General features: G+C 40.5%; 1 protein-coding gene across 1 annotated transcript in view; it reads left to right on the forward strand.

The window, feature by feature from the left end:
• The window catches only part of LOC112577712 (ATP-binding cassette sub-family C member 4), a 161,705-nt gene that overhangs the window by 83,297 nt on the left and 65,237 nt on the right, over positions 1-13,171 (forward strand). Inside the window, exons 19-20 of the mRNA XM_045162483.1 lie at positions 358-508; positions 3,181-3,260. Coding sequence (XP_045018418.1) covers positions 358-508; positions 3,181-3,260 — 231 coding nt within the window. The remainder of the gene's footprint in view (positions 1-357; positions 509-3,180; positions 3,261-13,171) is intronic.

Genomic DNA, 13,171 nt, shown 5'->3' on the forward strand with positions numbered 1-13,171 from the left:
ATTTTGTGTCTCTTTTGCTGTCTCGTATACAGGGTTATTGTTACCATCATTCTAAATTCCATATATATGTGTTGATATATGGCAAAACCAATACAATATTGTAAAGTTAAATAATAAAATAAAATTTTAAAAAAAGAACAAAAAAATGTATTTTGTGAAAGCATCAAGCTCTTATCTAACCCATTTCATATGTGTATTTACATATATGTAAATATATTCTATATTCTACATGTGTAAATATTTTATATAAATCTTATTTATAGAATAAAATACATAATATCTTTATAAACTGCCTGCCATTATTTAGCATCATTGAGAATAAGGCAGAAAGCTTGTGCTGAGTGATGTTTCTTTATTTCAGGTTTAACTGTATCTACCATCCTTTTTGGCATCACAAGGTCTCTGTTGATATTCTACATCCTTGTTAATTCTTCACAAACTTTGCACAACAAAATGCTGTGGTCCATTTTGAGAGCTCCAGTATTGTTCTTCTCTAGAAATCCAATAGGTAAGTCAGACACCAAGTTTCTCAGTGAATAAGTCTTCTTAATACATTTAGTTCCTGATTACATTTGGTATTTGAAAATGCAAGAGATGATTAGAAGAAAATTACTGTACATGTTGATTCATTTTCTATGAAAAGCTTCACTGATATTTTTTCTACCAGAGAAAATCTGAATAGGATCTTATAATCTTTTATTTCAATTTATGTGTCTGTAAAGATGCTTACTCCTTGGAAGGAAAGTTATGACCATCCTAGATAGCATATTCAAAAGCAGAGACATTACTTTGCCAACAAAGGTGCGTCTAGTCAAGGCTATGGTTTTTCCTGTGGTCATGTACGGATATGAGAGTTGGACTGTGAAGAAGGCTGAGCGCTGAAGAGTTGATGCTTTTGAACTGTGGTGTTGGAGAAGACTCTTGAGACTCCCTTGGACTGCAAGGAGATCCATCCAGTCCATTCTGAAGGAGATCAGCCCTGGGATTTCTTTGGAAGGAATGATACTAAAGCTGAAACTCCAGTACTTTGGCCACCTCATGCAAAGAGTTGACTCATTAGAAAAGACTCAGATGCTGGGAGGGATTGGGGGTAGGAGGAGAAGGTGACGACAGAGGATGAGATGGCTGGATGGCATCACTGACTCGATGGACGTGAGTCTGAGTGAACTCTGGGAGTTGGTGATGAACAGGGAGGCCTGGCGTGCTGCGATTCATGGGGTCACAAAGAGTCGGACACGACTGAGCGACTGAACTGAACTGATCTGAAAGATAAATGAATGTTTACTTTGCAGAATGATTTATGAATCATTTGCTATGTGACATGTGAAAAACCAACATATGATGAAAATGTGTTGAAATGTTGTTTTACTGGTTGTTGAAATGTTCCTGTGTTACCTAATGTTAAGTTATCCAGGAAAGGACCTTCTTCCAGGAACATCTCTATAGGAGACAGGCTATATATTTTCCTCTTTCATTGCTCATCCATTTCTGGGACCATGGAAGTCTGGCACATGCTCATATTCTGAGGTTTACATAAATGGTAATGGAAAATTAATTAAAATGCAAGCTCAGTGAAATGTAAACATCCTTTTCAATAAAATCAGCCCTCTAGTTTTACAATAGGCTTTTGGTTATGTTTAAGAGGTCTTGTGGTATGTAGCAGGTGGATCTTCAGTATTAAGGAAGAGTGTCGCTGAAGATTTCCCAGTGGTTGCTTCCTCTACTTTGAGGCCTTTGACCCATCTTGCTTCAAAAGGTAGCCTCCTGACCTGGATTCCTATGATGAGTTAGTTCATCAGTGCACATGCTCACTCTGTTCAGTTGGTTAGACTTGTGCTGAGGCCCAGGGTGGCTTTGTTTTTTCGCAGGTGATGATTGACAGGACCTTCTGAGACAGGGATGTGAATGGAGGGAGGACAAGAGTAGCCTCAGCCTGGTTATCAACTAGCTGTGTGATCAAGGCCAAAGCAGGTAGATGCTACTGGGAAGGCAAATCTCCAGATAGGATGTTGTCATGGTTATAATATGGACTCTGGAGCCAACTTCTGGGTTCAGTCCTGTTGCTATTTCAGTTCAGTTCAGTCACTCAGTTGTGTCTGTCTCTTTGCGACTCCATGAATCACAGCACACCAGGCCTCTATTTACTAATATTAACAGTCAGTTATAGTTATGTTAATACTTATGTGCTAGTTATTTAATTTCTCTGTGTCTTGATTTTCTTACCTGTAAAATGAGGATACTGCTCACACACTTACCAATATCTTGGTATTGTGGGCATTAAGCAGGTTAATAATTCACAGCACTCAGCACAGGGTCAGTGCCTAATGAACCTCAGTGAGGATGACGACATGGTGTCTGGGAACTTCTCTCCTGTGAAATGGGAATGACCGCTGCCCTTTCTGTTCCACAAGACTGTTGTGAGGATTAAATAAGAATGTTGAGGGCAGCATCTTGTGCAGATTTATTCAGCACACGTTGTTTAGTCCAGGCAGTGAGCAGAGCACAGGATGATAAACTACAAAGGCCCACACGGATCTCATCTTATTATGAAGCCAGAGTGAGGAAGGGATTGGAGGAGTCCATGCTATTATGGCTGTGAAGTTGCTCCACTTTGCCTGTTAATGTGAAAATTATAGTCATAAAGTTGGGAGCATTAAGTGGGACTGAATTTCTGTTCTCACAGCGTCTGTTCATGACCACAGTTAACCAGGCTCTTTATATTCAAGACCTGTAGGCTTCTCCAGATGCTGACTTACTTATTATTCAAGGATTTGGGATCAAGTTTAAATCCTCAAGGCCACTAATCTTAGAGCAGCCAGCACACTAATACTTATCTTGTGTCCCCCTCCTGTATCACTTAGCTTGACTTCATTCCCTCAAGAAAATAGAAGTCCAAATAAATACTACAAAGATAGGCCTGCTTTGCTCAAAAGGCTTAGGGGCTGTAAATTATTTACTCTTTTAGTGGTGTATTAAATTGAACTCTTTCCAATCTTTTATTTTCAAAAGTAGAATTTGTAATGTCCCCTGCATTGGCAAGCAGATTCTTATCTATTGTATCACCCGAGAAGTCCCTAAGTACATGTGCTTTAAAAATATTGTTTTGATTTATTCATGAATTGTTTCTCTGAAGGTTCCTATCTGAGGAAATGAGTATTTTCTTGTATCCTGTTCTTGCAGGAAGGATTTTAAATCGTTTCTCAAAAGACATTGGGCATATGGATGACTTGCTGCCCCTGATATTTCAAGATTTCATCCAGGTAATGTACCAGTCCTGTTAGAGTTCTCCCAGGGAAGAGCAGTGTGCCTGTTTCTCAAGGCCTTCTCACAGGGGCTGAGAGTAGGCTTTCAGCATGGTGATGTGCCCTGTTATCCTTAGTAAAGGTTATATTTGTGAGAGAAGGGTGCAGTTGTGATTGGGAGGCTGAGCTAACATGAGGAACACCTGGGGCAGGAATGGCTACACAATCACGTCAAGATTGGTCTGAAGCAGTGACACGCTGGGTAAGTGGTTCTCCCTCTGCCTTCCAGGTGTCTGGTGTGGATTCCCTTATTGTGAGCACATTTCATAATAGAGAAAAAAATCACCTCTCATGGAAAGATAGCCTAGATGAACTAAATTATGCATTATATTGGGCTTCCCAGGTGGCTCAGTGTTAAAGAGTTCACTTGCCAATACAGGTGACACAAGAGTTCAATCCTTGGGTCAGGAAGATCCCCTGGAGAAGGAAATGGCAAGCCTCTCCAGTATTCTTGCCTGGAAAATTCTGTGGACAGAGGAGCCTGACAGGCTATAGTCCATGGGGTTGCTAAGAGTCAGACATGCACTATGCATTTTATTACTATGGAGGACACAATGCATTGTATTACCACAGAGGACAAATATTTATTGTACTATTTTATTTGGATAAAGCCAGTTGTGGTTACTTACAAAGAAAAGATTGGTAAAAATAAAGTGAAAATAATACTTTAACAAGGACAATGTTGTTATTGTTTAGTTGCTAAGTTGTGTCTGACTCTTTTGTGACCCCATGGACTATAGCCCGCCAGGTTCCTCTGTCTATGGGATTTCTAAGGCAAGAATACTTGAGTGGGTTGCGATTGCCTTGCCCAGGGAATCTTTCTGACCCAGGGATCAAACCTGTGTCTCCTGCATTGGCAGGCAGATTCTTTACCACTGAGCCACCTGGGAAGTCCAACAAGGGCAATAGAGAGCAGTTATTAAAGATATAAAGCCTTTAAGCCAGTAATTTGATTCCAGGATCAAAGATATTTCAGAAAATGTCTTTTGTTTTATAGGCAATATTTCTTTTCACAGGTTGATTGCTCTGTCTTAAAGTGTCTTAAAAAAAAGAGAGAGAGAGAGAAAGACCTACAGGAATACCTTCTCTCCAGCCTCTCTTGTCTGTGAACTTGAGGTTCTAAAGAATGATGTAGGGTCATCTCTGCTCTCATCTCCTCATTCAATATCGTTTCTCATGTACAGTGTTTTTTTTTTTTTTCCTGTTATTTAATTCTGTCTACTTTTCAGTTATTTAGTCTGTGGGGAATTTTCTTTCTCTTCTCAATTGTTAATTTTGGAAATGAAATGCATTGTCAAAAGCTGCACACAAAAATGCAGCAGAGATCTGACTGCAGACAGTGTAGCCTGTGGGCATGGCTTCAACTGTTACCAGTGTGAACTATGCTGAGACTCAGAGGCAGAGGACTTTTACTGCAAAGATTTCCGATTTTTTTTTTCTTTTCTGCAAACTTATCTTATAAATGTGACCTTCTGGGTTTAACTATATAATTTACCCCCAGAAACTATTTTTCTCTGAAAACAGTGTCACATTTTAACAGTGATTGTGAATTACTTTGAAAAAATTTTGTGAAAGGTTCTGTTTCTTTGCTATGGCAAGGTAGGCCAAGCTTGGGTTTCTGCCGTGTGCTTACTAGCACATGGTTAGTTAGTGGTCATAGTCAGAATTGTCACATAATTTTGCATGACATATAGAGGGACAGGGATAGATGCTATCTTATTTTATTAGGAAATAGTCTCTTAAAGAGGAGAGAAAATTCTAGTTTTGCTGATTTCCAATCCCAGCTCTGCCACTTGTAGTTCAATTATCTTGAAGTTGGAGGCATCCTGTAGGTTATTGGAAGTAAAAGTTTGGTGTTTGAGGGAGAGACCTGGGATGAGCATGGACCTGTGTACCCTTCACTGAGCAGGTAGTAGCTGAATCTGTGAAGATGACAAGATTGCCCAGAGAGAGGGAAGCATTTTTAGGGGCCAATATAAGAAAACTCGATATCAGAGAGAAAGCAGAGAGAGAAGGAGAGGCGAGGAGACACACAGTGAACAGCAAAGGAGAAAGAAGGAAGTAGGTTGGGGAATCAAGGAAGGACAGATCTGCTCAGTGCAAACGAGAAGGTGAGTCTGTGAAAACTTGTTGGTTGATTTGGAATCAGGAGGTATTAGTGACCTGAGAAGCAGGTTTCAGATGTGAGGAGGACAGAGTGCAAAGGGCTGAAAATCCAGGAGGTATGGAGGGAGTTGGGTGAAGACAGGCTACTCCTGGAAGGAGTTTGATTGAAGCAGGAGAAAGGCCCATCTGGAATGTAGGGTTGAGGAGGTATTGCTGGTTCTTGGTGTGTACAGTTCGTGAGTGAGTGTGTGTGTGTGTGTGTGTGTGTGTGTGAGGTGGTGGGTGGTATTTCTCTCTCTCCCTCCTTCCCTTCAACAAACAGTGATTAGAGTTGAGGTCCTGAAGAACAGGGGTGAGCCAGACCCCTCCCCTCATGGGTGGTCTCCTCCAGCCTCCCTTCGAGAGGGAGACATCCAGAGATTCACCCCTTGCTGCCATTGAAATCCTAATTGTGGGAGCTCTGTGGAGGAAGTCCTGGAAAACAAATTGGATGTGGAGGCTGGAGGCAGTTAGGGAGCCTGGTCCAGGAGGTGGGTGGAGCTTCTAGGAGATGACCTTTGATCCCAGATGAAAAGAAAAGGCTGCTGTGGATGGTGGGGCTGGAGGTGCTGCTGGAAGCAGAGTTCCTATGTGGGAACCTATCTTTCTCTCCCTTCACCAACTGAGAGGAGGGAAGGAAAGGGGCTGGAAGGGGGTTGTTCAATTTTGTTTTAAAGGACATAGTTTGTGCCAAGTGTTTTCCACTCATTTTTGATGATTCTGCTTATCCTTGGTGTATTTGATAAACCTTGGAAGATTCTTGATCATTTTTATTACTTCTAAAGTATTTATTTCATATACTTTTCCTCATTTAATTATTTCTATTCCCTTAAATGATATCTCAGATAATTTATTTAATATTTTGTAATAGTGAGGCCAAGTGTGGCTAAGGGAAACCCTGAATTCTGAGTAGTGTTCCACACTGCAGGAAAGTTCATCCACTCAAGCAATGTCACTCAGAGACCACATCCCAACAGAGGGCGATCATGCGTGTGTGCACCATCCTGTACACTGACTCTTACAGCTACCAGAGAAGTTGCCTGTTCAGTCACAGTATAGTTGTTGGGCAAATTGGAGCTTTTCACCATTTTAAAAAGAGTGAAGGAAAAGCAGCCTAAAAAAATCAATTTATGTAGTGTGATTCCACCTGATAATCATTTATGATGTCGACAGTTTTAAAGTATAGCGACGTGGGAAGCCCTGCAGTCTCCCTTTCCAAGTTTGAATCCCAGCTCTCCTTCCTGTCTCTGCCCCACAAAGCCAGTCTTCTCTCAGTAAAATAGCAAAAATACTACCAACTCCATAAATGTTGTGGGAAGACAAAATGAAATTGTTTTAATATTATTCTTTGCATAACATCTAAATGCATGTCGAGCACTAAGTAATGGGTAAAAGAAAGTGAAGTCACTCAGTAATGTCTGACTCTTTGTGATCTCATGAACTGTAGCCTACCAGGCTCCTCTGTCCATGGGATTTTCCAGACAATAGTCCTGGAATGGATTGCCATTTCCTTCTCCAGGGGATCTTCCCAACCCAGGGATCGAACTCCGGTCTCCCGCATTGTAGACAGACACTTTACTGTCTGAGCCACCAGGGAAGTAAGGTGTAGTTATTTTTAAAACACCATATGTATTTTTAAGTGAGAAAAGTTGTCTGATGACATTGGCATTATGTTGCATTAAATTTATTGTCAGACAGTTTCCAGGTCCATAAGTATCATCTCATGAGTTTGTATTGCAGAGATTCTAGGTTTGTAATTCTTGAAGATCTTAAGGGACACTTTCTTATGTAGACTCACAGAATAAAAATCAGTTGTTTTCAAAACTGACCATTGGGCACTAAGTATTTCAAATTAACGTAATTTTCATACAATTTTCCAAAGTCCCAAATAACATTGAGTAAAGAGTCTCAATTATGCACTGCTTTTGTCATTGAAATCATCACCTCCAAGAGTCTTCCTACAAATAAAACAAGTGAAAATGAAGGTAAGATGTGGAAGTTAAATTTAAGCATTTTAATTATCCTTCAATTAAAAATAAATAAATTTTAAAATACCAAAAAAATCACTTATTAAATTTAAAAAAAGGGACTTCTTTGAGCATCAGAAGTTGCATACAGCTGCCCTCAGCAAAATGTTTTAATTTATTGAGGAAAATTGAATTGCAAAAACCTTCTTTCCTCACACACACCTCATTCAGGAAGAGAAAACAACAACAAAGCAACAGCTTGGCTGAGCTTAAATAACTGAATCCTCATGCCCTTTCCCCCTTCATGGATCACAGCCTTGTCCTGGTGAAGGGGCTTGTGTAACTCAATGAAGCTATGAGCCATGCCATGCAGGGCCACCCAAGACAGTGGAGAGTTCTGACAAAACATGGTCCACTGGAGGAGGCAATGATAAACCACTCCGGTATTCTTGCTGTGAGAGCCCCGTGAGCAGAATGAAAAGGCAAAAATATATGACACTGGAAGATGAGCCCTCCAATTGGAAGGCTCATCCATATTGGAAGGTATCCAATATGCTACTGGGGAAGAGCAGAGGGCAACTGCTAACAGCTCCAGAAAGAATGAAGCAGCTGGGCCAAAGTGGAAATGACACTCAGTTGTGGATGTGTCTGTTGGTAAAAGTGAAGTCCAATGCTGTAAAGAATGATATTGCATCAGATCAGATCAGATCAGATCAGTCGCTCAGTCGTGTCCAACTCTTTGCAACCCCATGAATCGCAGAACGCCAGGCCTCCCTGTCCATCACCAACTCCCGGAGTTCACTCAGACTCACGTCCATCGAGTCAGTGATGCCATCCAGCCATCTCATCCTCTGTTGTCCCCTTCTCCTCTTGCCCCCAATTCCTCCCAGCATCAGTCTTTTCCAATGAGTCAACTCTTTGCATGAGGTGGCCAAAGTACTGGAGTTTCAGCTTTAGCATCATTCCTTCCAAAGAAATCCCATAGGGACCTGGAATGTTAGGTCCATGAATCAATGTAAATTGAATGTGGTCAAGCAGGAGATGACAAGAGTGAATATTGGCATCTTAGGAATCAGTGAACTAAAATGGACAGGAATGGGCGAATTTAATTCAGATGACCATTGTATCTATTTCTGTGGGCAAGAATCCCTTAGAAGAAACAGAAACTGTCATAGTTAACGAAAGAGTCTGAAATGCAGTCCTCGGGTACAAACTCAAAAATGACAGAATGATCTCAGTTCTCTTCCAAGGCAAACCATTCAGCATCACAGTAATACAAGTCTATGCCCCAACTACTAATGCTAAAGAAGCTGAAGTTGACTGGTTCTATGAAGATCTACAATACCTTCTAGATCTAATACCAAAAAAGATGTCCTTTTCATCATAAGGAATTGTAATGCAAAAGTAGGAAATCAAAAGATACCTGGAGTAATAGGCAAGTCTGGCTTTTGGAGTACAAAATGAAGCAGGGCATAGGCTAACAGAGTTTTGTCAAAACACATTGGTCATAACAAACACCCTCTTCCAGCAACACAAGGGACAGTTCTATGCAAGGACATCACCAAATGATCAACACCAAAATCAGATTGATTCTGTCCTTTTCAGCTGAAAATGGAGAAGCTCTATACAGTCAGCAAAAACAAGACCTGGAGGTGACTATGGCTCCGATCATCAATTCCGTATTGCAAAATTCAGGCTTAAATGAAGAGAGTAGGGAAAACCACTAGACCATTCAGGTTTGACCTAAATCAAATCTCTTATGGTTATACAATGGAGGTGATGAATAGATTCAAGGAATTAGATCTGGTAGACAGAGTGCCTGAAAAACTATGAACAGAAGGAACCGCTGCTGTTGGCATTTAGTCGCTTAGTTGCGTTCAACTCTTTGTGACCCCATGGACTGCAGTGCTCCAGGCTCCTCTGTCCATGGGATTTCCCAGGCAAGAATACTGGAGTGGGTTGCCATTTCCTTCTCCAGAGGATCTTCCTGATCCAGTGATCAAACCCACATCTCCTGCATTGGCAGGCAGATTCTTTACTACTGAGCCACCAGGGAAGCCCAGTGAGCACTGTTAAGATCTTTTAATGATCATTCTGCTCTCTGAACTGAATAGGCTGTTATTCCCTAAATAGCTGGGGATCTAGAACTGGCCCCCTCATGGAAGAGACCAGATAGAACCACAAGAAACCCAACAGGGTTCGAAAATGCAGACAGAAGGGGAAATATATGATGTGTGATACAGTATCTATGTGTGATACAGTATCTGTATGTGATACAGTATCAGGCAGAAGTTAAAAGAAAAGACTTGGGGTCATAATGACTGAATTGTTTGAATTTGGGCAAATCAATAAGCCTCTCTGAATATCAGTTTCCTGCTTTGCAAATGTAGAGGATAATCGCTCCTCATATTGATGTGAGAATGAGATTATATAAAGCCTGTGAAATACTTGAGATTTGGACTCATGACAAGTCTTATGAAGTGTCATCCATTATTGGTATTTGGAAGCATGACATAACTATTACTTCTTTGTTTGTTGGCTAGATCTAGAGAATTGTGGATATCTGTGTTATGAGAAAACTTGCCATCAGTTCAGTTCAGTCACTCAGTCGTGTCCGACTCTTTGCGACCCCATGAATCACAGTACGCCAGGCCTCCCTGTCCATCACCAACTCCCGGAGTTCACTCAGACTCATGTCCATCGAGTCAGTGATGCCATCCAGCCATCTCATCCTTTGTCGTCCCCTTCTCCTCCTGCCCCCAATCCCTCCCAGCATCAGAGTCTTTTCCAATGAGTCAACTTTTTGCATAAGGTGGCCAAAGTAGTGGAGTTTCAGCTTTAGCATCATTCCTTCCAAAGAAATCCTGTAGCCTCTAGCAATAAAGCAAAGTCTTATTTTTCAAGTTTTTTGGTTGGTCAGGCTTTTAAACAAAACCATTAACATTTTCACAAGCATTATTTTCTTTTCTTTGCTGCTTTTTTATATATTTCACTTACAAATCATTTAGAAACCAGTGTGGCTTTTCATAAACAGCTGCTCACAACACAGCATCCTTTTGGAGGATGAAAGATGCTCATGGGACTTCCTTCCATACATGGTGGGGACCTATCCTCTGCCTTAGTCATCCTGAAAACCTAACCAGGCTACTTGCTTCCACCAAGAATGCTGACCTGGAGTGGACACAGTTCAACTTCTTGAGATTCATGAGTTTACAAAATACAGATTTTGTACTTCCACTGGTATCAGTGTACCACTTCATGGTGCATAAAATAGTAAATGTCAAATTGATCTTCTCTTTGGTCTATATTGAATAATCCTGTTTGGTTTTGTTGATTCAGAGGTCCAGCACTTTTCCCCTTAGTCTCCCATAAATGCTTAGGAGTTTCAAAAAAGCAAGTCTTCACTAAGAAAAAGGATAACTTGAAAGAGAAAAATGATACAGAATAAGAAAAAAAATCTCTTTAAAATATATATTAAAAAAGAAAAGAAACATCTCAAAAAATGTTACTTACTGCCATGTCCCAAAATTTTTCAGTCTTTGGAAGGCTTAGAGTTGGGAAGATAATTCAGAGAGGACAAAAACTGTAGTAGGCATGAAGTTTATTGGTCATATTATTTTAAAAGTGCATCTTCAAACAAAATAGACCTCAGATGTGAATTTCACTGTGACCAAAGAAAAGCCACAGTCACTTTGGTACATGTGACCTCATCACCACATCTAAGAAAAATTGTACCTGCTCTGATACGTTCTTGGATAATACTTAACTATTCTAGTGGTTAGAATGAGAGGCCTGTTAGGGCCCAACTTCTTGAGATTCTTAAGATTCTTTGGGCTCATCAATCTATGAACACCTCATCCCTCCTCCCCTGTCTGCAGGCACCCAGAGCACACTGATGGTAGTAATGATGGAGTTAGAGTTTCTATTTGTTATGCATGAACTGGTTAACACCTTATGTATGTGACCTCGTTTAATTTCCATTACCATCTTTTCATGTTGTTGGTATATCCCAGTTTTTACTAAGATTGAGAATGGGTGTAGAGTCTTACCCTCCCTGTTAATATGCAGGAAGATTTGTTCTAAATCCTGTCTAAGCACAATACTGGGCTAGTGGAATATCCTCTCTAAGTGTAGGCTGTCATTCTCTGCAAACTAAACAATTTTTCTGAATTGTAAAAAAATCACCATTTTCTCTAAAGTGAAAGATTTCATCTAAGAATTTTTTTTATTAGTTTATGTGGATTCACAGACTTTGGATATAATTTTCCAAACAATGTGCTCCAAATGGGAAATATATAAAAATAATAATTCTCTTTATTTGGGGGGCATTAGTACTTGAGTCACTTGCTTCTGGGACAATATGTTTCTTTATATATACCCATTATTGTCTCTGTGCCAGTGTGACAGAGGTGTAGAAACACTGGCCTTGGTGATATGGGCCATCATATGGGCCTGAAATCCAAGTAGATGGGGGGAATTGTATGTGTAGCTTTAACTGGGTTTCTTGGAATTCCTGGGAATGTAGGAGAAAGAAATGAGGTTGGTTTCAGGAAAGGCATGTGTATTGTACAACAGAATCTTTTGTTTCCTTCTTCAAATGGCTTTTTGTTGAGATACTATTTTCATCTTCTGCCAACTTCTATAAAGGGTTTGAGATAGCTGACAATAAAAGATTCAGAAATGTATATTCATATAACTGTAAACACATACACTGTTTCAGTTCAGTTCAGTTTAGTCTCTCAGTTGTGTACGACTCTTTGCAACCCCATGAATCGCAGCAAGCCAGGCCTCCCTGTCCATCACCAACTCCCGGAGTTCACTCAGACTCATGTCCATCGAGTCAGTCATGCCATCCAGCCATCTCATCCTCTGTCATCCCCTTCTCCTCCTGCCCCCAATTCCTCCCAGCATCAGAGTCTTTTCCAATGAGTCAACTCTTTGCATGAGGTGGCCAAAGTACTGGAGTTTCAGCTTCAGCATCATTCCCTCCAAAGAAATCCCAGGGCTGATCTCCTTCAGAATGGACTGGTTGGATCTCCTTGCAGTCCAAGGGACTCTCAAGAGTCTTCTCCAACACCACAGTTCAAAAGCATCAATTCTTTGGTGCTCAGCTTTCTTCACAGTCCAACTCTAACATCCATACATGACCACTGGAGAAAAACCATAGCCTTGACTAGACAGACCTTTGTTGGCAAAGTAACATCTCTGCTTTTCAATATGCTCTCTAGGTTGGTCATAACTTTCCTTCCAAGGAGTAAGTGTCTTTTAATTTCATGACTGCAATCACCATTTGCAGTGATTTTGGAGCCCCAAAAAAGAAAGTCTGACACTGTTTCCACTGTTTTCCATCTATTTCCCATGAAGTGATGGGACCAGATGCCATGATAATATATATATATATATATGATATTCAATCCACAATGAGGGTGGCTATAGTATTACCTACAAGTAGATGTCAGAGACAACCGCTTTAAATTATTTCTGAATTTAGTGGCATGAAATCTGAGGTATGTAACCTAACTTTGGAGCTCTGAGAGTGTTAATAATGGGTCTTCTTCTTAAAGAGATGGGATTACCATACCACCTGACCTGCCTCCTGAGAAATCGGTATGCAAGAAAGAAGCAACAGTTAGAACTGGACATGGAACAACAGACTGGTTCCAAATGGGGAAAAAATATGTCAAGGCTGTATATTGTCTCCCTGCTTATTTAATGTATATGCAGAGTACATCATGAGAAATGCTGGACTGGATGAAG

The sequence above is a fragment of the Bubalus bubalis genome, chromosome 13, assembly GCF_019923935.1.
Source record: "Bubalus bubalis isolate 160015118507 breed Murrah chromosome 13, NDDB_SH_1, whole genome shotgun sequence".
In the NCBI taxonomy this organism is placed as follows: Eukaryota; Metazoa; Chordata; class Mammalia; order Artiodactyla; family Bovidae; genus Bubalus; species Bubalus bubalis.